This window comes from Pongo pygmaeus, chromosome 20 (genome assembly GCF_028885625.2).
Source record: "Pongo pygmaeus isolate AG05252 chromosome 20, NHGRI_mPonPyg2-v2.0_pri, whole genome shotgun sequence".
Taxonomy (NCBI): Eukaryota; Metazoa; Chordata; class Mammalia; order Primates; family Hominidae; genus Pongo; species Pongo pygmaeus.
The window spans coordinates 14,829,651-14,856,850 of NC_072393.2; the positions used below are offsets into that span (position 1 = coordinate 14,829,651).

At 49.2% G+C, this 27,200-nt stretch overlaps 1 protein-coding gene across 4 annotated transcripts; it reads left to right on the plus strand.

The window, feature by feature from the left end:
- Positions 1-1,158: 1,158 nt before the first annotated feature.
- CLEC17A (C-type lectin domain containing 17A) lies at positions 1,159-26,108 on the plus strand. 4 transcript variants are annotated; one of them, XM_054461765.2, is made up of 13 exons: positions 1,159-1,260; positions 1,414-1,485; positions 6,055-6,126; positions 7,818-7,850; positions 7,933-7,983; positions 8,060-8,101; positions 8,578-8,619; positions 11,706-11,843; positions 11,929-11,991; positions 14,492-14,587; positions 14,806-14,957; positions 21,052-21,161; positions 24,141-26,108. In XM_054461765.2, exons 1-13 carry the CDS (start codon positions 1,218-1,220, stop codon positions 24,271-24,273), a joined length of 1,047 nt encoding a protein of 348 aa, XP_054317740.2. In that variant the 5' UTR covers positions 1,159-1,217; the 3' UTR covers positions 24,274-26,108. The 4 variants fall into 4 exon arrangements, with proteins under 4 accessions (XP_054317740.2, XP_054317742.2, XP_054317744.2 ...); XM_054461767.2 differs by lacking the exon at positions 7,933-7,983; XM_054461769.2 differs by lacking the exon at positions 21,052-21,161 and having other exon boundaries at positions 24,141-24,297.
- The last annotated feature ends 1,092 nt before the right edge of the window (positions 26,109-27,200 follow it).

Consider the following 27,200-nt stretch of genomic DNA (forward strand, 5'->3'; position numbering starts at 1 on the left):
GCCAGATTATTTTATAGTTCTGGAGTCAGGAGACCAGCATCAATCTCACTGCTGAAACCCAGGTGTTCATGGGCTGGGCCATGCTTCTTCAAGAGGCTGCAGTGTGAGAATCCATTTTCTTGCTGTTTCCAGCCTCTGCAGTTGCATTCTTTAGCATATGGCTCCTTCTTGCATCTTCAAAGCCAGCAGAATAGTGCATAACTTTAGTGACCACATTGCCTTTTTTTGTGTCAAATCTCCTTCTGTTTCCCTTCTACAAGGACCCTTGTAATGCCATTTTTCTTTTTTGAAACGGAGTCTCGCTCATCACCTAGGCTGGAGTGCAGTGGTGCGATCTCTGCTCACTGTAAGCTCCGCCTCCCGGGTTCACACCATTCTCCTGCCTCAGCCTCCCGAGTAGCTGGGACCACAGGCACCCGCCACCATGCCCGGCTAATTTTTTGTATTTTTAGTAGAGATGGAGTTTCACCGTGTTAGCCAGGTTGGTCTTGATCTCCTGACCTCGTGATCCACCTGTCTCGGCCTCCCAAAGTGCTGGGATTACAGGCGTGAGCCACCGTGCCTGGCCTGTAAAACCATTTAAGGCCCACCTAGGTAATCCAGGATAACCCATCCATCTCAAGCCCCTTAATTAATTAATTAATTTATATTTAATGTTTTTAAAAAAATTAATTAATTTATTTATTTATCGAGACAGAGTCTCACTCTGTCACTCAGGCTGGAGTGCAGTGGCGCGATCTCGGCTCACTGCAAGCTCCGCCTCCCGAGTTCACGCCATTCTCCTGCCTCAGCCTCCCGAGTAGCTGGGATTACAGGCACCCACCACCGTGCCTGGCTAATTTTTGTATTTTTAGTAGAGACTGGGTTTCACCATGTTGGCCAAGCTGGTTTCGAACTCCTGGCCTTAAGTGATCCACCCACCTCAGCCCCTAAAAGTGCTGGGATTCCAGGCGAGAGCCACCACACCAGGCCAGTTGTCATTATTCCTTCTGTGTGTGAATCCAAACTGGGGAGAAAGGCTCTGTGTGTGTGTGTGTGTTTGTGTGCTTGTGTGAGCACGTGTGAGGTCTGAGGGCTTCCCGTCAAGATGAATTTGCATGTATTTGACTTTGAAAGGAAAAAGGAACTGAGAGAGCCCTCAGACGCCTGAGTCGGAGAGACAGGGGGCAGAGGTTGCCAAGCCCTGGCTGCCACTTGTCAGGTTCCTTGTGTTAGACATGCATAATCTGTATTCCATGACTGGGTACCCGGACCTACCAGGTAAGGCCCCAGCCAGGCTGGGGCTGGGGCCCAGGCGTGGTCAGGACCCAGGGTACCGAATCCCCACCATGGGGCAGCTGAGGCAGAGACCAGGGCTTGAGGGATGGAGGGAGGAGGGAATGGCTGGGCTCTGACTTGCCTTTCCCCTGGAAGGCACCATGGAGGAGGAGGATGATGACTATGAGAACTCAACACCTCCCTACAAGGACCTTCCTCCCAAGCCAGGTAAGAGGACTTTTTGGAGTGTGACTTGGGGGAATACAGGGAACAGGGTTTCCAGGGGCATTGGCTGGGCATTGTAGACACACAGTCAATCTCCTCTGTACCCAGCCCATGCCGGGCACTGTGGAACCCACACCCTGCCCAGGAGGACCTGTTAGTCTGATGGCAGAGGCGGGTTTGGGCACAGTCTTGGTGAGCAGGGTGAGAGAGGAGGGGTCAGGAGATTGGCAAAATCCTTGGGGGACTGAGGGCTCAAATAGAGGAAGGGACTTTGGGGTGGGACTTGAGGGATGAGTAGACATTTCTTAAGAAGAGAAGTCTAGGAGAGAAATGTTGGGTGCAAAGTCCCTGAGTCACAAAAGCTGGTGCTTGAGAAACTGGGAGTGGACTGTGAGCTCCCAATCTCCTCACCTTTCTACCCAAAGTCCAGATTTTATTTAGACTTGGATCACAAACCCAAGGCATGGCACAGGGTTCAACAAGAGTCTGTTAAGTGGTTGTAAAAGTGGAGGTTTGGGCCAGCTGCAGTGGTGTGCGTCTGTAGTCTCCATACTTTGGGAGGCCAAGGTGGGAGGATCGCTTGAGGACAGGAATTTGAGACCAGCCGGGGCAACATAGCAAGACCCCATCTCTGCCAAAAAAAAAAAAAAAAAAAGTAGAGGTTTGGGCCGTGTGTGGTGGCACACGTCTGTAGTCCCAGCTACTTTGGAGGCTGAGTCAGGCGGATCACTTGAGCCCAGGAGTTCTGGGCTATTGTGAAGTATGTGATGGGGCGTCTGCACTAAGTTTGGCATCAATATGGTGACGTTTTGGGAGCAGGGGACCACCAGGTTGCCTAAGGTGTCTGAGGACGGGTTTCCAGGTTGGAAACGGAGCAGCTCGACACTCCCGAGCTGATCGGTGGTGCGACTGTTCCTGTGAGTAGCCGCTGCACTCCAGCTTGGGCAGCATAGCGAGACCCCACTTCTAAAAAAAAAAAGAAAATGAAACTGGAGGTTTTTGAGGTTTTCCTGAGTTTATTGCCACCAGGGACCCTGAGGCCATGAGAGATCCTGGGGGCCCAAAACACAAAATCCCTGAGATATGCTGATGGCCTGGTCCTGGTGACCTTAGACAGGGGCCATTCCGTGAGGGCTGAAGCTGTATATCCCCCATCTCTGAGTCCAGAGTGGGGCCACCTGGGAGGTCCAGAAATATGGTGGGACTTGCCTGAGGTAGGAGGTGACCTGGGCTGTGTTGTTTCACTGCCCCATTTCCAATTTATGGTCTGAATGTGACCCTCAAGCCCTGGGTCTACATATATGACCAACCAATCCCATTCCCTTCTTCAGGGCCACGTCTCCTCCAAAAGCACAGTCCTGTCCCCCCCTCCACATGCAGCCCAGCATCCACTCTCCAATCCAACTTCATCACCCTCTCTACTATAGCCCAGCCTCGACTCCTTCCCCATTCCCAAACCTGGCAAGGACTCTGTTCTTCATCCTAACCACATCATGATCTTACCCACATCCATCCCTGTCCCCAACCCATTTTCCATCCCATCCCACCCCATCCCAACACCAATTCTAGTCCAAACCCCACCTCATCTTCATCCCCATCCTCAAACTCAACTGTGTTTTTGTATTTTAAAATCCCTCCTTCCCCTTCCATCCAAACCCTGAAAGAGACACAGAGAGAAGAGAACTATGAATTGTCTGCTCATTAGTTTTTATGCGAGGAAACCAGAGAATTTTCTAAAAATTTTTTTGAGACGGTCTTTCTTGTCACCCAGGCTGCCCTGCAGTGGTGCAATCATAGCTCACTGCAGCCTTGAGCTCTTGGGTCCAAGCAATCCTCCTACTACAACGTCCCGAGTAGCTGGGGTTACAGGCATGAGTCACTCTCTGTTAAGCCTCATGTGAAGCTCAGGGTCTACATATATGACTCATATGACTCTCAGGGCCTGTAAGTTCTGCAGAGATGACTGTGGTAGTCAGCCTTCAGGATGGGTTCCCCGTGACCCTTACATTCTCATATTCATGCCCTTGTGTAGTCTCTTCCCACAACGACTCAGAGCTCGTCCATCTGATGAATAGAATACTGTATAGTGGAGACCATCCTTTGTGACTTGTGAGGCTAGATCATAGGAGCGTGGTGGCTTCTATCTTTGCCTCTACCGTGTTGTGAAGATGCCCAGTCATCCCTTTGGAGAGGCTCACATGGCAAGGTACTGAGGCCTCCCACCAACAGCCATGTGAGTGCATCATCTTGGAAGCAGATCCTCTAGCCCCAGTCAAGCCTGTAGATGACTTGCAGTCCCAGGCAACATCTTGACTAAAATCACACAAGAGATCTCAAGCTAGAACTACCCAGCTAAGCTGCTCTCAGATTCCTGAACCACAGAAACTGTGAGATAATAAATGCTTATGGTTGTTTTAAGTCACTGCGTTTTGGGGTAATTGGTTATGCAGCCATAGATAACTGACCCAGTGCCCTGGTACTTCACCCTGGAATGTGGGGGAATACTTAACACCTATCCCCTTAACATCTTGTTACAAATGTTACCACTTCCAGGAGGTACTTCCTGATTACCTCTCTACATTAGCTTTTATCCTATCCCATTGCTGTTTTATTAGGTTTAGAGCAGTAATACTTAGTCTGTATAAAAACATATTTTAATGTTTCTTAATTGCTTTACTTTTTTTTTTTCTTGAGACGAGTTTCACTCTTGCTGCCCAGGCCGGAGTGCAATGGTGCAATCTTGGCTGACAGCAACCTCTGCCTCCCGGGTTCAAGTGATTCGCCTGACTCAGCCTCCCTGGCGGCGGGATTACAGGCATGTGCCACCGTGCCCGGCTAATTTTGTATTTTTAGAAAAGGTGGGGTTCCTCCATGTTGGTCAGGCTGGTCTCAAACTCCCGACCTCAGGTGATCTGCCTGCCTCGGCCTCCCAAAGTGCTGAGATTACAGGTGTGAGCCACCATGCCCAGCCTCTTTTCTATTTTTTTAAGAGTGGGGTCTCCCTCTGTTGCCCAGGCTGGAGTGTAGTAGTGCAATCATGGCTGACTGCTGCATCAACCTCCTGAGCTCAAGCAATCCTCCCACCTCAGCCTCCCGATAGCTGGGACTACAGGTGTGCACCACCATGCCTGGATGGTTTTTTCTAAAATTTTTTTTTTACAGAGATAGGGTATTGCTATGTTGCCCAGGCTGGTCTTGAACTCCTGGCCTCAAGCGATCCTCCTGCCTTGGCCTCCCAAAGTGCTGGGATTATAGGCATGAGCCACTGCACTCAGCCTATTTCTATGTCTCTTTACTGGTTTATTGTGTCTCTGGTCTAGATTGAAGGAAGAAGTTTATCCATCTCTTCCACCCAGGACTTGGTGCTCTGTAGGGGAGCTCAACTGGGAGCGGGGAGGAGGGTGGCTGTTGTCATGGTTTCTTCTTTTCCTTTCTTTCTTTTTTTTGAGACAGAATCTCACTCTGTCACTCAGGCTGGAGTGCAGTGGCGTGATCTCAGCTCACTGCAACCTCCACCTCCCGGGTTCATGCCATTCTCCTGCCTCAGCCTTCCGAGTAGCTGGGACCACAGGTGCCCGCCACGATGCCCGGCTAATTTTTTGTATTTTTAGTAGAGATGGGGTTTCACCATGTTAGCCAGGGTGGTCTCGATCTCCTGACCTTGTGATCTGCCCGCCTCGGCCTCCCAAAGTGCTGGGATTACAGTTGTGAGCCACGGCACCCGGCCCTTTTTTTTTTTTTTTTTTGAGACAGAATCTCACTGTGTTGCCCAGGCTAGAGTATAGTGGCGCTATCTCGGCTCACTGCAACGGGGGCTATTGTCATTGTTTCTCCTTACTCTGTTTTTTTTTTTTTTTTTCTGAGACAGAATCTCACTCTGTCACTCAAGCTGGAGTGCAGTGATGCGATCTCAGCTCACTGCAACCTCCACCTCCTGGGTTCCAGTGATTCATCTGCCTCAGCCTCACAAGTAGCTGGGATTACAGGCACGCACCACCACGCCCGGCTAGTTTTTCTATTTTTGGTAGAGATGGGGTTTCGCCATGGTGGTTGCTCAGGCTGATCTCCAACTCCCAATCTCAGGCGACCTGCCAGCCTCAGCCTCCCAAAGTGCTGGAATTACAGACATGAGCCACCACCCCCGGCCCATTGTTTCTTCTATGTGTGAATCCAAACTCCGGAGAAAGATGTGTGTGTGTGTGTGTGTGTGTGTGTGTGTGTGTGTGTGTATGTGAGGTCTGGGGGCTTCTCCCCAAGATGGATTTGCCTGTACTTGACTTTGAAAGGAAAGGGAAACAGACAGATGCCTTAGACACCTGAGTAGGAGGGACAAGACCTGGCTACCACTTGTCATGTTCCTGGTGTTAGCTGTAGCCATGCACAATCTGTATACTATCGCTGGGTGTCCAGACCCACCAGATAAGGCTCCAGCCAGGCTGGGGCTGGGGCCCAGGTGTGGTCAGGACCCAGGGTACAGAATCCCCACCATGGGGCAGCTGAGGCAGAGACCAGGGCTTGAGGGATGGAGGGAGGAGGGAATGGCTGGGCTCTGACTTGCCTTTCCCCTGGAAGGCACCATGGAGGAGGAGGATGATGACTATGAGAACTCAACACCTCCCTACAAGGACCTTCCTCCCAAGCCAGGTAAGAGGACTTTTTGGAGTGTGACCTGGGGGAATACAGGGAACAGGGTCTCCAGGGGGCATTGACTGGGTATTGTAGACACACAGTCAGTCTCCTCTGTACCCAGCCCATGCCAGGTACCGTGGACCCCACACCCTGTCAGAAGGATCTGCCAGTCTGATGGGGGAGGCGGTTTTGGACACACCCTTGATTGAGCAGGGCTGAGAGAGGAGGATTCAGGAGATTGGCAAAATCCTTGGGGGATTGAGGGCTCAATTAGAGGAAGGGACTTTGGGGTGTGACTTGAGGGATGAGTAGACATTTCTTTTTTTTTCTTTTTTTTTTTTTGAGATGGAATTTCACCTGTCGCCCAGGCTGAAGTTCAGTGGTACAATCTGCGCTCACTGCAACCTTGCCTCCTGGGTTCAAGTGATTCTTCTGTCTCAGCCTCCCAATTAGCGGGGATTACAGGTGGGTGCCACCATGCCCAGCTAATTTTTGTATTTTTAGTAGAGACGGGGTTTCACCATATTGGCCAGGCTGGTCTCAAACTCCTGACCTCAGGTGATCTGCTCACCTCGGCATCCCAAAGTGCTGAGATTACAGGTGTGAGCCACCGTGCCTGGCCGAGCAGACATTTCTTAAGTAGAGAAGCACAGGAGAGAATTGTTGGCTGCAAAGTCCCCGAGTCATAAAAGCAGGTGCTTGAGAAACTGGGAGTGGACTGTGGGCTCCTCAATCTCCTCTCATTACCACTCAAAGCCCAGGGCTTTATTAGTTTTGGATCTCAATAAACCCAAGGCATAGCCCAGAGTTCAACAAGAGTCTGATGAGAGGATGTAAAAGTGGAGATCTGGGCTGGTTGCAGTGGTGTGTGTCTGTAGTCTCACTGCTTTGGGAGGCCAAGGTGGGAGGATCACTTGGCCATGAGTTCACTGGAGGCCAGGAGTTCGAGACCAGCCTGGCCTACATGGCAGAACCCCATCCCTACTAAAAATATAAAAGTTAGCTGGGCGTGGTAGTGTACGCCTGTAATCCCAGCTACTGAGGAGGCTGAGGCAGAATTGCTTGAACCCAGGGGGTGGAGGTTGCAGTGAGATGAGATCGCACCACTGCACTCCAGTCTGGGCAACAGAGAAAGACTCTGTCTCAAAAAAAAAAAAAAAAAAAAAAAAAAAGCTGGGCACAGTGGCTCACGCCTGTAATCCCAGCATTTTGGGAGGCTGAGGCGGGTGGATCACGAGGTCAGGAGATCGAGACCATCCTGGCTAACACGGTGAAACCCCTTCTTTACTAAAAATACAAAAACTTAGCCAGGCGTGGTGGCGGGCACCTATAGTCCCAGTTACTCCGGAGACTGAGGCAGGAGAATGGCGTGAGCCTGGGAGGCGGAACTTGCAGTGAGCCAAGATTGCACCACTGCACTCCAGCCTGGGCGACAGAGTGAGACTCTGTCTCAAAATAATAAATAAATAAATAAGTAAATAAATAAAAAAAAAAATAGAATAGGGAGACGCCCAGGCAATCCAGGTTGGTTGGTCACCCTAGCTTAATCCCATCTCCATCCCTAATCCCAATTCCATTCTCACGTCCAACCCCGTCTCTAACCCAATCTCCAACCCTCCACTGCAATCCTAACCTTGTTTCCATCACTTCCTTTTGACGTGTTCCCATCCTCAGCCCAGCCCTCACCCTGAGCTTCTCTTCTCCAGGTTCAAGTGCTCCACCAAGACCTCCAAGGACAGGTGAGTTGGGGCTGGGAGTGTAAGAGAGCCAGAGCCGGCTTTGCCCTGCTCTGGGCCTGAGCAACCATTTCTCCCTCCTCAGAAAAGGAAACAGAGAAACCCCCACTACCTTGCAAGCCCCAGAACATGACAGGTGAGAGCTGACGGCTGGAGTCTTCCTGCTCACCTGGCTGAAGCCCTTCTTGAAATGACTTTCTCATCTCTTCTAGGCCTGGACCTTGCTGCTGTCACCTGTCCACCTCCTCAACTGGGTGAGCAGTGGGAAGACCCTTTAAGATGCCTAAGAGGGGATACCTGGATGTTTCCTTTCAATCCCCCAATTTTTATTTATTTATTTTTTTTGAGACAGAGTCTCACTTTGTCATCCAGGCTGGAGTGCAGTGGTGCGATCCTGGCTCACTGCAACCTTCGCCTCCCTGGTTCAAGTGATTCTCCTGCTTCAGCCTCCCGAGTAGCTGGGACTACAGGCACGAACCACCACACCCGGCTAAGTTTTGTATTTTTAGTAGAGATGGGGTTTTGCCATGTTGGCCAGGCTGGTCTCGAACTCCTGACCTCAGGTGATCCACCCGCCTTGGCCTCCGAAAGCGCTGGAATTACAGGCGTGAGCCACTGCCCCCAGCCAGCCCCCTAAATTCTGACCAGAGAACAAAACAGAGGTTGTTGATCTTGGAAGACAGAGTCTTTAGGCATCTTCTGAATAAACCTCTCTCCCGCTTTCTCCCAGCTGTGAATCTTGAGCCTTCTCCATTGCAGCCATCCCTGGCCGGTAAGTGTCCTCCCATTTCCCCTCTGACAGTGGCTAGTGTATCTGATTGAGACTTATGGCTCTACAGTGAGACCCTGAGTCAGAGGAACTTCTCCTTTCAGAAGCTGCTCCTTCAGGACCTGCTGCACTGTTCTGAGTTAGTCTACTGAGCGCTGCTCTAAGTGAGAAAGCCATTCCTTGACATCAGAGTTTGCAAACATGTATTCTTTTTTGTCCCTCTGAAGACCAGAGTTATGTGGTTGTCTTGTTTTTGACAATGATGATGGTACTTATGGTTCTGTTGGTGATTGTGATGGAATGTGAGGAAGGAAAGGATGGAAAGGAAGAGGATGGTTGGTGGTAGTAATGATGGTAGAGGTAGTGATAGCATTGTTGGGTGCTGATGGTGGTGGTGGAGATACTGATGTGGTGGTGATGGTGAAGATAGCGATGGTGTTGTTGGTATTGATGATGGTAATGATGGTGGAAACAGTGATATGGTGGTAATGCAGGGTGGAGGTAGTGATGGTGTTGTTGGTGATGGTGGTGGTGGTGATGATGAAGGTAGTGATGGTGTTAGTGAGATGGTGATGATGATAGTGGTGGTAGTGATGGTGTTGGTGATGATGGTAGAGGTAGTGATGGTATTGTTGACAATGACAATGTTGTTGGTGATGATGGTGGTGGTGAAGGCAGTGATGGTGGTGGTGATGACAGTGCTGTTGGTAGTAATGATGGTGGTGATAGTGGAGGTAGTGATGGTGTTGTTGGGAGTGATGATGGTGGTGATGCTGGAGGTAGTGATGGTGTTGCTGGTAGTGATGGTGCCAGTGGTGAAGGTGGAGGTAGTGATGGTGTTGGTAGAGATGATGATGGTGGTGGTGGAGGTAGTGATGGTGTTGTTGGGAGTGATGATGGTGGTGGTGGTGGAGGTAGTGATGGTGTTGTTGGGAGTGATGATGGTGGTGATGGTGGAGGTAGTGATGGTGTTGTTGGGAGTGATGATGGTGGTGATGGTGGAAGTAGTGATGGTGTTGTTGGGAGTGATGATGGTGGTGATGGTGGAGGTAGTGATGGTGTTGTTGGGAGTGATGATGGTGGTGATGGTGGAGGTAGTGATGGTGTTGTTGGGAGTGATGATGGTGGTGGTGGTGGAGGTAGTGGTGGTGTTGTTGGGAGTGATGATGGTGGTGGTGGAGGTAGTGATGGTGTTGTTGGGAGTGATGATGTTGGTGATGGTGGAGGTAGTGATGGTGTTGTTGGGAGTGATGATGGTGGTGGTGGTGGAGGTAGTGATGGTGTTGTTGGGAGTGATGATGGTGGTGGTGGTGGAGGTAGTGATGGTGTTGTTGGGAGTGATGATGGTGGTGGTGGTGGAGGTAGTGATGGTGTTGTTGGTAGTGGTGATGGTGATGGTGGAGGTGGTGGTGTTGGTAGTGATGATGGTGGTGGTGGTAGAGGTAGTGATGGTGTTGGGAGTGATGATGGTGGTGGTGGTGGAGGTAGTGATGGTGTTGTTGGGAGTGATGGTGGTGGTGGTGGAGGTAGTGATGGTGTTGTTGGGAGTGATGGTGGTGGTGATGGTGGAGGTAGTGATGGTGTTGTTGGGAGTGATGATGGTGGTGATGGTGGAGGTAGTGATGGTGTTGTTGGGAGTGATGATGGTGGTGATGGTGGAGGTAGTGATGGTGTTGTTGGGAGTGATGATGGTGGTGGTGGTGGAGGTAGTGGTGGTGTTGTTGGGAGTGATGATGGTGGTGGTGGTGGAGGTAGTGATGGTGTTGTTGGGAGTGATGATGGTGGTGGTGGTGGAGGTAGTGATGGTGTTGTTGGGAGTGATGATGGTGGTGGTGGTGGAGGTAGTGATGGTGTTGTTGGGAGTGATGATGGTGGTGGTGGTGGAGGTAGTGATGGTGTTGTTGGGAGTGATGATGGTGGTGGTGGAGGTAGTGATGGTGTTGTTGGTAGTGGTGATGGTGGTGATGGTGGAGGTAGTGGTGTTGGTAGTGATGATGGTGGTGGTGGTAGAGGTAGTGATGGTGTTGGGAGTGATGATGGTGGTGGTGGTGGAGGTAGTGATGGTGTTGTTGGGAGTGATGGTGGTGGCGGTGGAGGTAGTGATGGTGTTGTTGGGAGTGATGGTGATGGTGGTGGAGGTAGTGATGGTGTTGGGAGTGATGGTGGTGGTGGTGGAGGTAGTGATGGTGTTGTTGGGAGTGATGATGGTGGTGATGGTGGAGGTAGTGATGGTGTGGGTGATGACCATGTTTAAAAAGAAAAAGAAGCTGCTCCTCTCTGAGTCTAGGCCAGATCTCCAGAAACTCAGGTGTCTGCTTGCATAAGATATGGGAAATGTTCTTTGCTTTAGAAGCCGGGGTCCACAAGCTTCCTTGACCTAGGAGAAACTTGGGCAGGGGCTTCTGGAGAGTAGAAGATGATGCATCGTAGATATTAAGAACAAAGCTGTGTCCAAGTCATGCCTAACCTCACCAAGCCTCAGTTTACTCACTTGCAAAATGGGAATAATGCTTATAACCTACATCATAAGGATAAGACTCCAAAAAGATAAGAAGGATGTAGGTTGGGTACAGTGGCTTACACCTATAATCCCAGCACTTTGGGAGGCTGAAGCAGGGAGGATCTCTTGATGCCAGGAGTTCAAGACCAGCCTGGACAACATGGCGAGACCCCCATCTCTACAAAAAAATAAAATAAATTAGCTGGGCCTAGTGGCACACAGCTATAGACCCAGCTACTTGAAAGGCTGAGGTGGGAGGATTGCTTGAGCCCAGGCATTAGAGGTTGCAGTGAGCTATAACTGCGCCACTGCCCTCCAGCTTGGATGACAGAGTGAAACCTTGTTTCAAGAAGGAAAGAAGGAAAAAAAGAAAGATGCAACATGATGCTTAGTGCACAGTAAATGCATCAAAAAGACCCTGAGCCTCCCCAGGGTTCACTCTCCCTAACCCTCTCTTGCTGACCTCATCTGCTGAAACAGTCATGACTACAGACTTCTGCCCCCTGATCTTGGACAAAGACTTAAGGGTCTCTTCTTTACTCTCTGAAGCCCCAGTATCAGTCTCTCTGTCCCTATCCCCACTCCCCAGCAACTCCAGTCCCCTGGCTCAATCAGAGGTCTGGAGGTCCTGGCTGCTGCCAGAAGAGGTGGATGGTGTACCTGTGTCTGCTGGTGGTGACTTCCCTGTTCCTGAGCTGCCTTGGTCTCACTGTGACCCTGATTAAGTGTGAGTAGGGCCAGGAAGGGACACGGGGAGAGATTGGGGAGGGTGCACAGGAGGACCTGGGCTCAATTTGGACTCTTCTTCATAGACCAGGAGTTGATGGAAGAACTGAGAATGTTAAGCTTTCAGCAGATGACATGGCGAACAAATAGTGAGTGCTTTCAGTCATTCCTTCATGCCACTCCTATTGAGCCCTAACCCAATCCTCAGATCCAACTCCAAGATTCAACCTCATCCCCATCTTTGCCGGGCACTGTGCTAGGTACCAGGGGGTTAAAATGGTAAACATGTCAGACACAGTCCTCGTCCCTGTGAAGCATGCATGTGTATATGTGTCTAGACCTCCACCGTCCAATATGGTGGCCACAAGCCATATGTGGCTGTTGAACACTTGAAATGTGGCCAGTCCAAACTGAGATGTGCTCTAAGTATGAAATACACACTGGTCCAGGTGCAGTGGCACATGCCTGGAATCCCAGCACTTTTGGAGGCTGAGGCAGGATTGCTTGAGGCCAGAAGTTTGAGACCAGACTGGGCAACACAGCAAGACTCCATCTCTAAAAAAAATTAGCCGGGTGTGGTGGTGTGTGGTGTGTGCTTGTCATCCCAGCTACTCAAGAGGCTGAAGTGGGAGGATCTCTTGAATCAGGGAGTTTGAGGTTGATCATGAGCCGTGATCACACTCAAGAGATCCTCCTGCCTCAGCCTCTTGAGTAGCTGGGACATAGGCGCATGCCATCACACCCGGCTGATTAAAAAAATTTTTTTTTGTATAGAAGAGGTCTCACTATGTTGACTAAGCTGGTTTCAAACTCCTGGCCTCAGGTATTCCTCCTGCCTCAGCCTCCTGAAGTGTTTCGTGCCTGGCATAAAACCTGTGTTTCTGTTTTGTCCAACTGAAGGGCCAGCTACTGAGCTAGCAAGTGTTGAAAAAGGGAAGAGTTCGTGGGGGAGTAGTGATAATACACACATTAATTATAGAAGAATCTTCTGACCTGGGATGGCCTTCATCATGACTGCCGAAGTCTGAATATTTCTCCATTCCACACTGCCTCACCCTATGCTTCATAACAAGCAAGCTCAAAACCCATCAATGGCTTCTCATTGTCCAGGGTCCAAGGTGAAACCTTTAGCTTGGCATTCAAGGATCCACATATTAGGCTGGGCACAGTGGCTCATGTCTGTAATCCTAGCACTTTGGGTGGCCAAGGTGGGAGGATCCCTTGAGGCCAGGAGTTCAAGACCAGCCTGGGCACGGCAAAACTTTCTTTCTTTTGTTCGTTCGTTCTTTCTTTCTTTCCCTCCCTCCCTCCCTCCCTCCCTCCCTCCCTCCCTCCCTCCCTCCCTTCCTTCCTTCCTTCTCTCCCTCTTTTTCCTTCCTTCCTTCCTTCCTTCTTTCCTTCCTTCTTACTTTCTTTCTGTCTTGCTTTCTTTCTTTTGACAGAGTTTTGCTCTTGTTGCCCAGGCCGGAGTACAGTGGCGTGATCTCAGCTCACTGCGACCTCCCCCTCCCAGGTTCAAGTGATTCTCCTGCCTCAGCCTCCTGAATAGCTCAGATTACAGGCATCTGCCACCACTGCCGGCTAATTTTTTGTATTTTTAGTAGAGATGGGGTTTCACCCTGTTGGCCAGGCTGGTCTCGAACTCCCAACCTCAGGTGACCCATCTGTGTCAGCCTCCCAAAGTTCTGGGATTATGGGCATGAGCCATTGCGCCTGGCCTAGCAAGACCTTGTTTCTACAAAAAATTTTAAAAAATTAGCCAGTCATGATGTTGTGTACTTGTAGTCCCAGCTACCCAGGAGGCTGAGGTGGGAGGGTCACTTGAGCCCAGGAGGTCAAAGCTGCAGTGAACCACGATTGCACTCCAGCCTGTGGGACAGAGCAGGACTCTGTCTAAAAAAAATAAAATAAAGTATCCAGGCATCTGAGCTCATTCTACTTTGATCTCAAGCTTTTCTGAGTTTTCCCTCCACTCTTACAGGCTTTGCCAGCTCACCACAACATACTTGCCTCTGTACCTTTGCTTTTTTTTTTTTTTGAGATGAAGTCTCACTCTGTTGCCCAGGCTGGAGCACAGTGGTGTGATCTTGGCTCACTGCAACCTCTGCCTTCGGGGTTCAAGTGATTCTCCTGCCTCAGCCTCCTGAGTAGCTGGGATTACAGGCATGCACCACCACGCCCAGCTAATTTTTGTATTTTTAGTAGAGACGGGGTTTTACCATGTTGGCCAGGCTGGTCTTGAACTCTTGACCTCAAATGATCTGCCCACCTCGGCCTCCCAAAGTGCTGGGATTACAGGTGGGAGCCACCATGGGCAGCCTGCATCTTTGCTTTTAAGATAGTCCCTGCCTAATGTGCCTCTTCCTCACCTCACAGTTATCGAATCACTTTCTTCCTTTAAAACCCACTTCCTCTAGGGTGCCCACCACCCCTACTTTTCCCCACATCCCCGGGATCGATCCCTTCTCTGAGCCATTCTCAGATTCTGAGCACTGTACATGTGGTTTCTGAGCACAAGCATGACCCACTGGAATGTGGACACAGTGGGGAACACAACCCTTGCCTCTCTCTCTGATGTGTCTGCAGTCCGTGGTGGATGGGTAGGATGGGCTCTGAGTCTGTAACCCTCAAGCCCATCCCTTCTGACAGTGACTGGCATGGCAGGGCTAGCTGGCCTGAAGCATGACATTGACCGTGTAAGAGCTGACACCAACCAGTCCCTGGTGGAACTTCGGGGCTTATTAGGTAAGTGAGACTTGTGGAATTGCCCAGGGATGGGGGGCATGGCAGAGCTGGCACATTACACCACTCCATTGAAGTCATTCTCAGTGCAGTCTATGTGAATGGTGCCCCTCCCCCCAACCAGAGTTGAGCAGTGTACAGCCTGCACAACTGTACATGGCATACTATGTACATGGCTCAGGTTCTGGGGCCATCCTGACAGCATTCTGTCTGGTTCCCAGACTGCCGCCGAATTACCTGTCCTGAAGGCTGGCTGCCCTTTGAGGGCAAGTGTTACTACTTCTCCCCAAGCACCAAGTCATGGGATGAAGCCCGGATGTTCTGCCAGGAGAATTACTCTCACTTGGTCATCATCAATAGCTTTGCTGAGCACGTGAGTTCTTCCCACTGAACCTTTGAGAACCTTCAGGGACAGCCTGCTTCTCTTCCAGGGTGCACACATCCCTCCCTTCCCTGGATGGCAAGAAATTAGAATTACTTTTCAGTTACTAAAACTTTAACAGCAAGCTCTTCCTAAGATAGTATCATGCAGAGGTTAAGAAGACATGCTTTGTTTTTGAGTTCAAATTCTGATTGTGTTGATTTAACCTCTGTACGTTTCAAGTATTGGTTTTATCTCTAACATGAAAATACAATAATGAATATCTGTTAGGTAGCACTTTCTATGTTTCAGGTTGTATTCCAAATACTTTACATCTTACACTCATTAACACATGCAATCCTCACGACAACCTATACATTAGTATGCTAGTCAGAAGAGGTTATTTCTTTTCTTTTCTTTTTTTTTTTGAGACGGAGTCTCGCTCTTTCACCCAGGTTGGAGTGCAGTGGCTGGATCTTGGCTCACTGCAAGCTCCGCCTCCTGGGTTCACGCCATTCTCCTGCCTCAGCCTCCCGAGTAGCTGGGACTACAGGCGCCCACCACCATGCCTGGCTAATTTTGTTTTTGTATTTTTAGTAGAGACGGGATTTCACCTTGTTAGCCAGGATGGATGGTCTCGATCTCCTGACCTCGTGATCCGCCCGCCTCGGCCTCCCAAGGTGCTGGGATTACAGGCGTGAGCCACCACGCCCGGCCTTTTTTTTTTTTTTTTTTTGAGATGGACTCTCACTCTGTCACCCAGGCTGGAGTGCAGTGGTGCAATCTCGGCTCACTGCAACCTCTGCCTTCCGGGTTCAAGCAATTCTAGTGCCTCAGCCTCCCGAGTAGCTGAGATTGCAGGTGTGTGCCACCACGCCTGGCTAACTTTTGTATTATTAGTAGAGATGAGGTTTCTCCATGTTGGCCAGGCTGTTCTCGAACTCCTGACTTCAGGTGATCCTCCCGCCTCTGCCTCCCAAAGTGCTGAGATTATAGGTGTGAGCCACCACGCCAGGCTAGGAGGGGTTACTTCATGCTGCGGTAACAGACAGTCTCCATAGTCCAATGGTGAAAATAGATGAGGGAAATCATACATTGACTGTCAGAGTTTCCATTTACTTTTGCTCACAAAAGTCACATGTACACACCTATCTTTTAAGGTGGTAGGGAAATGTCTTACCTCCCTGCAACCAGAAGGAGGATTGGAATGTGGGTAAACAGCTTTAATGATTTGCTACTACAATTTAGGTAGTATTACTATTTGTACACAATATGTATCATCTGTACTTCACAGGTGAGGAAGTCAAGGTTACAATACATGTAAGCAACTTGCCTGGAGTCACTTACAACTAGTGGGATTTGAGCCTAGGTAGCCGGCTTTCAAGTCCGTGGTCTTGACCATAGACACAGGACTATAGTATGATTTATGTTTCCTTTTTTCTGTTTTTCAGAGACAAGATCTCGCTCTGTCACTCAAGCTGGAGTACAGTGGTATAATCACAGCTCGTTGCAGCCTCAAAGTCCTAGGCTCCAGCAATTCTCTCACCTCACCCTCCTGAGTAGCTAGGACTACCAGGCACTTGCCACTGTACCCAGCAAATTATTATTATTATTATTTTTTGAGATGGAGTCTCGCTCTGTCACCCAGGCTGGAGTGCAGTGGCGTGATCTCGGCTCACTGCAAGCTCCGCCTCCCGGGTACACGCCATTTTCCCACTTCACCTCCCGAGTAGCTGGGACTACAAGCGCCTGCCACCACGCCCAGCTAATTTTTTGTATTTTTAGTAGAGACGGGGTTTCACTGTGTTACCCAGGATGGTCTCAATCTCCTGACCTTGTGATCTGCCTGCCTCGGCCTCCCAAAGTGCTGGGATTACAGGCGTGAGCCACCGCACCCGGCCCAGCAAATTACTTTTACTTTTGTAGAGACAGGGTCTTGCTATGTTGCCTAGGCTCTTGGTTTATGTTTTCTATTCATTTTATTTTTAATTTATTTATGTCATTATATTTAAAATGTTTTTTTCCCCAGACAGTATATAGTTGGGTTTGGGTTTTTAAAATCTGATCTGATAATCTCTGGCTTTTAATTGGTGTTTTCATTTACTTATTTATGTATTTTCGGAGACAGGGTCTCACTTTGTCACCCAGGCTGGAGTGCAGTGGTGCAGCCTCAGCTCATGGCAGCCTTGGCCTCCTGGGCTCGAGTGATTCTCCCACCTCAGCTCCCCATCTAGTAGCTGGGATGACAGGTGTGTGCCACCATGCCTGGATAATTTTTAACATTTTTTGTAGAATTGAGGTTTTGCCATTTTGCCCAGGCTGGTGTGGAACTCCTGACCTCAAGTGATCTGCCACCTTCACCTCCGAAAGTGCTGGGATTATAGGCATGAGCCACTGTACCCAGCCTAACTGGTATTTTTAGACCATTTACATTTAATATAATTACTGATTGGGTTGGATTTAGGTCTATTATCTTATTATTTTCCTGTATGTCATGTCCCTTCTGTTTTTTATCCCTCTGTTTCATAGCATTATTTGTATGAGTAGTTAAATAGGTTTTTTTTTTTTTTTTTTTTGAGATGGAGTCTTGCCCTGTTGCCCAGGCTGGAGTGCAGTGGCATGATCTTGGCTTACTGCAGCCTCCACCTCCCAGGTTCAGGTGATTCTCCTGCTTTAGCCTCCCAAGTAACTGGGACTATAGTCACATGCCACCACTCCCAGCTAAGTTTTGTATTTTTTTTTTAGAAGAGTTAAGGTGTCATCATGTTGGCCAGGCTGCTCTCTAGCTAATGATCTCAAGTGATCTGCTCCCCTTGACCTCCCGAAGTGCTGGGATTACAGGCATGAGCCACCATGCCTAGCCCATGGCTCACTTCTTAATTCATTAATTCAACCAACATTTCCTGAGCACCTACTATGTGCTGGAGACATTCTACATACTGGGGATCCAGTGATGACCAAGACATATGAGTTCCCTCTTCTTAAACTGCTCTGATTTTGGTGCCTAGAAATAGTAAGGACTCTCTAAATGTTAAAGAGTCTTCTGGTTTTCTGGGGCTCAGTCTTTGGACCATCTAGGCTGCCTCTGAGGCATCCCACTCTTCCATCAGCAAAGCCTTTTGGGCCTGGAGGTCTTTTCCTGCTGTTCTTGGGCACAAGAGATCTTTCTGCTCCTCCTATCCCATTCTGGGGTCTAAGACACTGTGAAGCCTTCTAAGCCTCCATCTCATCTGATAGGACAGGAAGCCCTTTCCGCTCTCTGATTTTCTGACACCTCCCTGGGGCTTTACCCAGGAAATAGTGCCCAGGCCCCTTCTGCTTTTTAGAGTCTCCAAACCCATCTGGGGTTTTTACCATCACCTGATGCTCACCGGAAATGAGATGCCAGATTCTTCTCTCTGGGACCTGCCATGTCTACACATTTATTATTTCCTTCCCAGGGTGACTTTACCTCCCCACATTTTTTTTTCCGTCAAAGCAGAAATTTTATTACCCACATTCTTTGACCACAATGCTGTAACGACAGAAATATTTTCTTTTACAAAAATTTCAATCACCTTAAGAATGTTTAAAGTCGGCCGGCTGCAGTGGCTCACTCTGTAATCCCAGCACTTTGGGAGGCCGAGGTGGGCAGATCATCTGAGGTCAGGAGTTTGAGACCAGCCTGGCCAACATGGTGAAACCCTGTTTCTACTAAAAATACAAAAATGAGCTTGGCATGGTGGCGCGTGGCTGTAATCCCAGCTACTCAGGAGGCTGAGGCAGGAAAATCGCTTGAACCTGCGAGGCGGAGGGTGCAGTGAGCTGGGATCGCACCACTGCATTCCAGTCTGGGAGACAAAGCAAGACTCTGTCTCAAAAAAAAATTTTTTTTAAAGTCACCAGATGACTTTGGGTTAAAGAAGAAATCAAAACTGCAAATAAATAAAAGCAAACAGCAATTGGCATTGCCTATAGTAGAACACATGAAATAGATTATAGTAAAAAATTCTTAAAACACAAAGAATTCCAGGATGTGGAAAGCTAGGGCGAGTGTTACTCACACCCGAACAGCAACAATAGCCAGAATAACTACAAAATCATAACTTTTTCTAAACTCATTAGCTAACTGATATCACAGGGCAGTCAAAAAGTCTAAAATGGGCTGGGCGTGGTGGCTCACGCCTGTAATCCCAGCACTTTGACCTCCCCACATTTTTTTTTTTTTTTTGAGATGGGGTTTTGCTTTTTGTTGCCCAGGCTGGAGTGCACTGTCGCGATCTCAGCTCACTGCAACCTCTGCCTCCTGGTTTCAAGCAATTCTCCTCTCTCAGCCTCCCGAGTAGCTGGGAATACAGGCATGCCACCACGCCTGGCTAATTTTTGTATTTTTAGTAGAGATGAGATTTTGCCACGTTGGCCAAGCTGGTCTCGAACTCCTGACCTCAGGTGATCCACCCGCGTCGGCCTCCCAAAGTGCTGGGATTACAGGCGTGAGCCACCGCGCCCGGCCACCTCCCCACATTTTAAGGAATCTTGGTTTGGTGGTAAGTTGGGTGAGTTAGATGTGATTTGCATGCAGTAAAATGCACAGATCTTTGGTGTTATGTTCAGTGAACTTTGACAAATACATACGCCTGTGTAACTGTCAAACTAACCAATATTTATAATCTTTCCACCACCCTAGAAAGTTTTTTTATGTCCTTTTTCTAGTTAATCCCTCCCTGCCCCCTACTTGCAACCACCGGGCTAATTTCTTTCACCATAAATTAGTTTGTTTGGAGAGGAGTTGCTTCTAACTATATTTTCTTCCCTATCTTTTATCTTTGTCATAAGTCCTTTCTTTTCTTCCAAAGACCCGGGATTTTGATTTTTTTTCAGAACAGGGTCTTGCTCTGCTGCCCAGGCTGGAGTGCAGTGGTGCATTCATAGCTCACTGCAGCCTTGAACTCATGGGCTTAAGGGATTCTCCCACCTCAGTCTCCTGAGTAGCTGGGACTATGGACATGCACCAGCATGTCTGGCTAATTTTTAAAAATTTTTGTAGATATGGGGTCTCAGTATGTTGCCCAGACTAGTGTCGAACTCCTAGGCTCAAGCGATCCTCCCTCTTTGGCTAAAGTGCTGGGATTACAGATATGAGGCAGCATGTTAAAAGCCTGGGCTTTTGAAATACCAAAGCCAGGAAACCTACTTTTCATCTTCCTTCTTTCTTTTCCTGGAACAATGAACTCTTATGTTGTCTGGATGCAGATTAAGGCTACCGAGTAGCACAAAAGTGCAAGAGAAACCAAAAAAAAAAAATCAGTTACTATTGCTAAAAATGTCACTTAAATGTTATAATGCTACATACTAAGATGTCCACAGTATGAGGCCCTGCACAGTGGCTCATGCCTGTAATCCTAGCTCTTTGGGAGACTTACAGTGACCTCCGGGACATGCAGTGAGCCATGATCGCACCACTGCACTCCAGTCTGGTTGACAGAGTGAGACCCTGTCTCAAAAAAAAAAAAAAAAAAAAAAATAGGCTGGGTGTGGTAGCTCACATCTGTAATTCCAGCACTTTGGGAGGCTGAGGCAGGTGAATCAACTGAGGTCGGAAGTTTCAGATCAGCCTGGTCAACACGGTGAAACCCCGTCTCTACTAAAAAATACAAAAATTAGCTGGGCCTGGTGGCGGGTACCTATAATTCCAGCTACTCAGGAGGCTGAGGCGGGAGAATCGCTTGAACCCAGGAGGCGGAGGCTGCAGTGAGCTGAGATCGCACCACAGCACTCCAGCCTGGGTGACAGAGCGAGACTCCCTCTCAAAAAAAAAAAAAAAAAAAAAAAATTAATCCTCACAACACTACCAGGAGGTAGCTACTGTTAACCCATTTTACAGGTGAGGAAACTGAGGCACAGAGCAGTTCACAGATTGCATGAGAAAAAGTAGCATGATTATTCCCACCACACACGCTACAGTGGGAGGAAGACATTGATCCTGTTCTGCATACCATGGGGATGGGGACGGGTTGTGGGAGGTGACGTTCCCAAGCCCTAAATGTGTGGGACAGGGTACAGGGCAGGTCCTCACCCTGAGCGTCATGTAGAGGAATGGCTGGCTGAATGGAGTTTGTATTTGCAGAATTTTGTGGCCAAGGCCCACGGCTCTCCACGGGTGTACTGGCTGGGGCTGAATGACAGGGCCCAGGAAGGGGACTGGAGGTGGCTGGATGGGTCTCCTGTGACATTAAGGCAAGTGCTTGGGTTTCCTGGGTTCTCTCTGCTTCCTCTGTAGGTCCTGACCATGGGGAGGGGAGAAGGTGATGGAGTACATGGTTGAAGGAGTCAGGAGCTGTTTCTTTCTTTTTTTTTTTGAGAAGGAGTCTTGCTCTGTCGCCCAGGCTGGAGTGCAGTGGCGCAATCTTGGCTCACTGCAAGCTCCGCCTCCCAGGTTCAAGGTATTCTCTGCCTCAGCCTCCCGAGTGGCTGGGACTACAGGCGCCCACCACCATGCCTGGCTAATTTTTTTGTATTTTTAGTAGAGACGGGATTTCACTGTGTTAGCCAGGATGGTCTCCATCTCCTGACCTCGTGATCTGCCCGCCTCGGCCTCCCAAAGTGCTGGGATTACAGGCGTGAGCCACTGCGCCCGGCCAGGAGCTGGTTCTTACTGGTACAGCTCTACTTGTTTTATTTTATTTTATTATTTATTTATTTATTTTTTTTTTGAGACGGAGTCTCGCTGTCGCTCAGGCTGGAGTGCAATGGCGCGATCTCGGCTCACTGCAACCTCTGTCTCCTGGGTAGAGGTTGATTCTCCCACCTTAGTTTCCCAAGTAGCTGGGATTACAGGCACCTGCCATCATGCCTGGCTAATTTTTGTAATTTTGTAGAGATGGGGTTTCACCATGTTGGCCAGGCTGGTCTTGAACTCCTGACCTCAGGTGATCTGCCCACCTTGGCCTCCCAAAGTGTTGGGATTATAGGCGTGAACCACTGCGCCCAGCCTTATTTTAGTTTTTTGAGACTGTCTCGCCCTGTCACCCAGGCTGGAGTGCAGTGGTGCAATCTCAGCTCACTGCAGCCTCAATCTCCCAGGCTCAGGTAATCCTCCTGCCTCAGCCTCCCAAGTAGCTGGGACCACAGGCACACACCACCATGCCTGGCTAATTTTTTGTAATTTTAGTAGAGGTGGGGTTTTACCATGTTGCCCAGGCTGGTTTTGAACTCGAGCTCAAGCGATCCACCCGCCTCAGCCTCCCAAAGTGCTGGGATGACAGGCTTGAGCCACCGCACCTGGCCTCTACTAATTTTAAACACAGAAAAATTCCTGTCCTGTTTGGTAAATTGCCATTGCCTTAAACCTCCTGAGAATCCTTCTGCTGCCCCTTGGACTTCCACATCACCTAACAACTAAAAGGTTTGTCCCTGGCAAAGAAGGGGCCTAGAGACCCTGATTGCAGGGTGTGTGGCACAGGTAGCGTTGCTCATTATTTTGGTACACCACCCCCAGTCATTCCCATTTCCCTGTGTGCTTGGCATCCTTGCAGTCCAAGTTGATAGGGTGTCTAGAATCCCAGGCTGGGCCAGACAGGGACAGCACCAGGGTGATTTTTTGGTGACAGGCTGTCTGGACTCTGAACCTTCAGTATTTCCTCCATTGCAACATCTCAACCTTTTCGTACAACTGCTGAAATATATCAAGCTCCCCAGGCTAATGGTTGGGAGAAAAAGGGGAGGGTGGAAGGATGAGGAAGATTTTTTTTTTTTTTTTTTGAGACAGAGTCTCACTCTGTTGCCCAGGCTGAAGTGCAGTGGTGCAATCTTGACCCAATGCAACCTCTGCCTCCCAGGCTCAAGTGATTCTCCCACCTCAGACTATTGAGTAGCTGGGATTACAGGTGTGCACCACCACGCCTCGCTAATTTTTTTTTTTTTTTTTTTTTTTTTTTGAGACAGAGTCTCACTCTGTGGCCCAAGCTGTAGGGCAGTGGCACAAACTCGGCTCACTGCAACTTCTGCCTCCTGGATTCAAGCGATTCTCCTGCCTCAGTCTCCCGAGTAGCTGGGATTACAGGCGCCCGCCATCATGCTTGGTTAATTTTTGTAGTTTTAGTAGAGACGGGGTTTCACCATGTTGGCCAGGCTGGTCTCGAACTCCTGACCTCAGGTGATCTGCCCGTCTTGGCCTCCCAAAGTGCTGGGATTACAGGTGTGTGCCACCGCACCTGGCGGAACATTGGCTGCTAAAGGCTCACAGGAATGCTTTTTCCAGAAAGCTATTCTCACCTGAATGGGAGCCTGCTCACCTAAGACATTACCCAACTCCACTGGGGTCAGCTCACAACCGGTGACAGCCTAAGAGAAGCCTGGACCCCTTGTGACAAGTTGGGATGACTCTGGTGCTGTTGACATCCCAGTGGTCTCCGTTGGGGTCAGGCTGAGGCTAGAGTCATCTGAGTCCACGCTCCTGCTCAATTCCTTCCCCTTCTCCATCTAGCTTCCCTCACCTCTCTCCTAAGAACATCCTTTAATAAATCCTACACACTTGAGTCCCTGAATCAGGCCCTGCTTTAAGCAAGAGCCTACATGATCTAAACAATTCCTAGAAGGTTGGGGAGGTTGGGTTGGGAGGTTGTAAAGGAAAGAGTCCTTGGAAGACAAGACAGAAACTGACCAGATTCAGAAATTGATTAAGGGGCCAGGTATGGTGGCTTGTGCCTGTAATCCTAGCACTTTGGGAGGCTGAGGCGGGCGGATCACTTGAGGTCAGGAGTTTAAGACCAGCCTGGCAAACATGGTGAAACCCCGTCTCTACTAAAAATATAAAAACTAGCTGGGTGTGGTGGTGGACACCTGTAATCCCGGCTACTTGGGAGGCTGAGGCAGGAGAATTGCTTGAACCCAGGAGACAGAGGTTGCAGTGAGCCGAGATCACGCCACTGCACTCCAGCCTCAGCGACAGAGTGAGACTCTGTCTCCAAAACAAAACAAAACAAAAAACCCCCCCAAAAAATTGGTTAACAAAAAAAAAAAACCCCAACAGAAATTGATTAAGGGCCAGGCACGGTGGCTCACCTTGCCCGGCTTACAAGTGTAAGCCTCCACACACGGCCTAATATGGGTTTTGACAAATGCGTAGTGCCAGGTATTCATCATTACAGTATTATACAGAAGAGTTTCACCACCCTAAAGATCCCTGTCCCTCTGCCCACTTTTTCCTCCATCCAGCTTCTGGGAGCCAGAGGAACCCAATAACATCCATGATGAGGACTGTGCTACCATGAACAAAGGTGGCACCTGGAATGATCTCTCTTGCTACAAAACTACATATTGGATTTGTGAGCGGAAATGTTCCTGTTGAAGCCCAGGGCCGAGGCTGGGGGTCCATATTCGAGTGTCTCTTTGAGATGAGAATCTCCTGCCCTTTCATGGACGGCCTTGCCTCTTCATGACTGGACACACAGATGTGCCCCAAACAGGATTGGCACCCTGGATGTAGCAAGTTCCCAGGGATGCAAGTCAGGCTGTTTCTAGAGTGAGGACTTGGGCTTGCCCTAGTAGATGGTGAGCTGGGAGGATGCTCAGAGCTTGGTGGTGGGAGGTCTCCCACTTCTGGGGTTGAAAGGATCTTCACTAAGTTCCTGATCATGACTCTTGGGAAGTGATACTAGCCCTGAGGACCCTGGGGCTGGTGTTGAACCTGGGATGAAATATCCTGGTGCCTCTGAACCACAAAGAGCTGCGACTGGGCTCCTTTTCCTGCAGCCTCAAACTTCTGGGATCAGGCGATCCTCCCATCTCAGCCTCCTGAGTAGCTGGGACTACACATGCACACCACCATGCCTGGCCAATTTTTTGTAGCATTTAAAGAGAGGGAGTCTCGCTATGTTGCCCAGGCCAGTCTCAAACTCCTGGCCTCAATTGATCCTCCTACTTGGGCTTCCCAAATTGTTAGGATCATAGGTGTGAGCCACTGTGCCTGGCTCAAGATTATTATTATTATTTTTATAGAGATGAGGTCTCGCCCTGTTGCCCAGGCTGGTCTCAAACTCCTGGGATCAAGCAGTCCTTCTGCGATGGCCTCCCAAAGTGCTGGGATTACAGGCATGTGTCACTGTACCTGGCCGATATTTTTATTTTTATTTTTACTTTCCCCATCTTTTCCTTTTTTTTTTTTCAAACGAAAGCTTTGAAAGTGGTGACAGCAAAATTTCCCTTTGAGCTAGACCTCTAGATCTGCCTTGCACAGAAATACATTAAGTGGGCTGGTCTCATGTAGTCCCCACATCATTGCAAATTACAAACCTAAAAATACAGAACATCAGCAGAGAAGACAGGAGAGCTTCTGTACTCACCCCATGTCATCCTCTCCAGACACTGCTTCCTTCCTGGTCTCAAACAGCACAAATAACCCAGAAACCATCAAAATTATTTTCGACCAGCAACTTTCTCAAAGTCTTGGGTGAGGTTTGCACAAGCTAAGTGGCAGAATCAGACCTTTGCCAGAAGACCTGGCCCATGGAACTTCTATCCTTTTTTTTTTGTTTGTTTTTTGAGACAGGGTTTCATTCTGCCACCCAGGCTGGAGTGCAGTGGCACGATCATAGCTCACTGCACTCTCTGCCTCCTGGGCTCGAGTGATCCTCCCGCCTCAGCCGCCCAAGTAGCTGGGACTACAGGTGTTCACCCTCACACCTGGCTGGCCCATGGAACTTCTAGAAAGGCATACCAGCTGAAAAGCAAGACCCCTACATAGTGTGGCCAGACAGGCCATAACCTGGTCATATCCACACAGGACAACGATGGACATATCTGCCAACACGTGCCCTTGAGCTATCTGTGGGTTGTAACGTCTTTGATGATATAATTCACTTTACTTGCTGGGCACAGTGGCTCACGCCTGTAATCCCAGCACTTTGGGAGACTGAGGTAGGCGGATCACCTGAGGTCAGGAGTTCGAGACCAGCCTGGCCAACATGGTAAAATCCCGTCTCTACTAAAAATACAAAAAAATTAGCTGGGTGTGGTGGCATGTGCCTGTAATCCCAGCTACTCGGGAGGCTAAGGCATGAGAATTGCTTGAACCCAGGAGGCGAATGTTGCGGTGAGCCAAGATCGCACCACTGCACTCCAGCCTGGGTGACGGAGCAAGACTCCATCTCAAATAAATAAATAAATGAATAAATAAAAATAAAAATTCACTTTACTTCTGTGTGGACTTTCCTGGGCTATTAGCTCTTGCAATGTTAGTGCTTCTCAAAATGCCAGTATGTTGGGTGTTCCTTGTCTACTGTGTGTTAGTTTGCTGGGGCTGCCATAACAAAGGACCATAGACTGGGTGGCTTCAGCAACAGAATGCATTTTCTCACAGTTCTGGAGGCTGGATGTCCAAGATCAAGGTGTTGGCAGGGTTAATTTCTTCTGAGGCCTCCCGTCTTGGCTTGTTGATGATCCTCTTCTCCCTGTGTCTTCACCTGGTTCTCCCTCTGTGTGTCTGGGTCCTAATCTCCTCCTCTTCTTCTTTTTTTTTTGAGACAGGGTCTCGCTCTGTCACTCAGGCTGGAGTGCAGTGGTGTGATCTCAGCTCACTGCAACTTCCACCTCCCAGGCTTAAGCATTCTCTTGCCTCAGCCTCCCCAGTAGCTGGGATTACAGGTGTGCACCACCGTGCCTGGCTAATTTTCGTATTTTTTGTAGCAATGGGGTTTCACCATGTTGCCCAGACTGGTTTTGAACTCCTGGGCTCAAGCAATCTGCCCACCTTGGCCCCACAAAGTGCTGGGATTACAGGCATGAGCCACTGTGCTGGGCCTACAATGACCTCTTTAAAGATCCTGTCTCCAAATACAGCCATATTATGAGGTCCTGGGAATTAGAATTTAAGTATATGCATTTGAGAGGGGTGGCACAATTTGGCCCATAACATTCACAAACTGCCAGAGTGACCCCCGCCTGACCCTCCTGCCCTGGCCATGTGACAACCAAAAAATATCAATTAGAGGGCTGGTATTACTCCCAGCTAGCCATAACTCAACATAGTATTCCCTTTGGACAATCCCTGAATTGCATCTGAGGGTGGGTAGACATTCTCCAAACCAATCAATTTATTTTATTTTTTTTTGAGACAGAGTCTTGCTCTGTTGCCCAGGCTGGAGTGCAGCAGCGTGATCTCGGCTCACTGCAACCTCTGCTTTCCAGGTTTAAGTGGTTCTCCTGCCTCAGCCTCCTGAATAGCTGGGATTACAGGCGCGTGCCACCACGCCTGGCTAATTTTTGTATTTTTAGTAG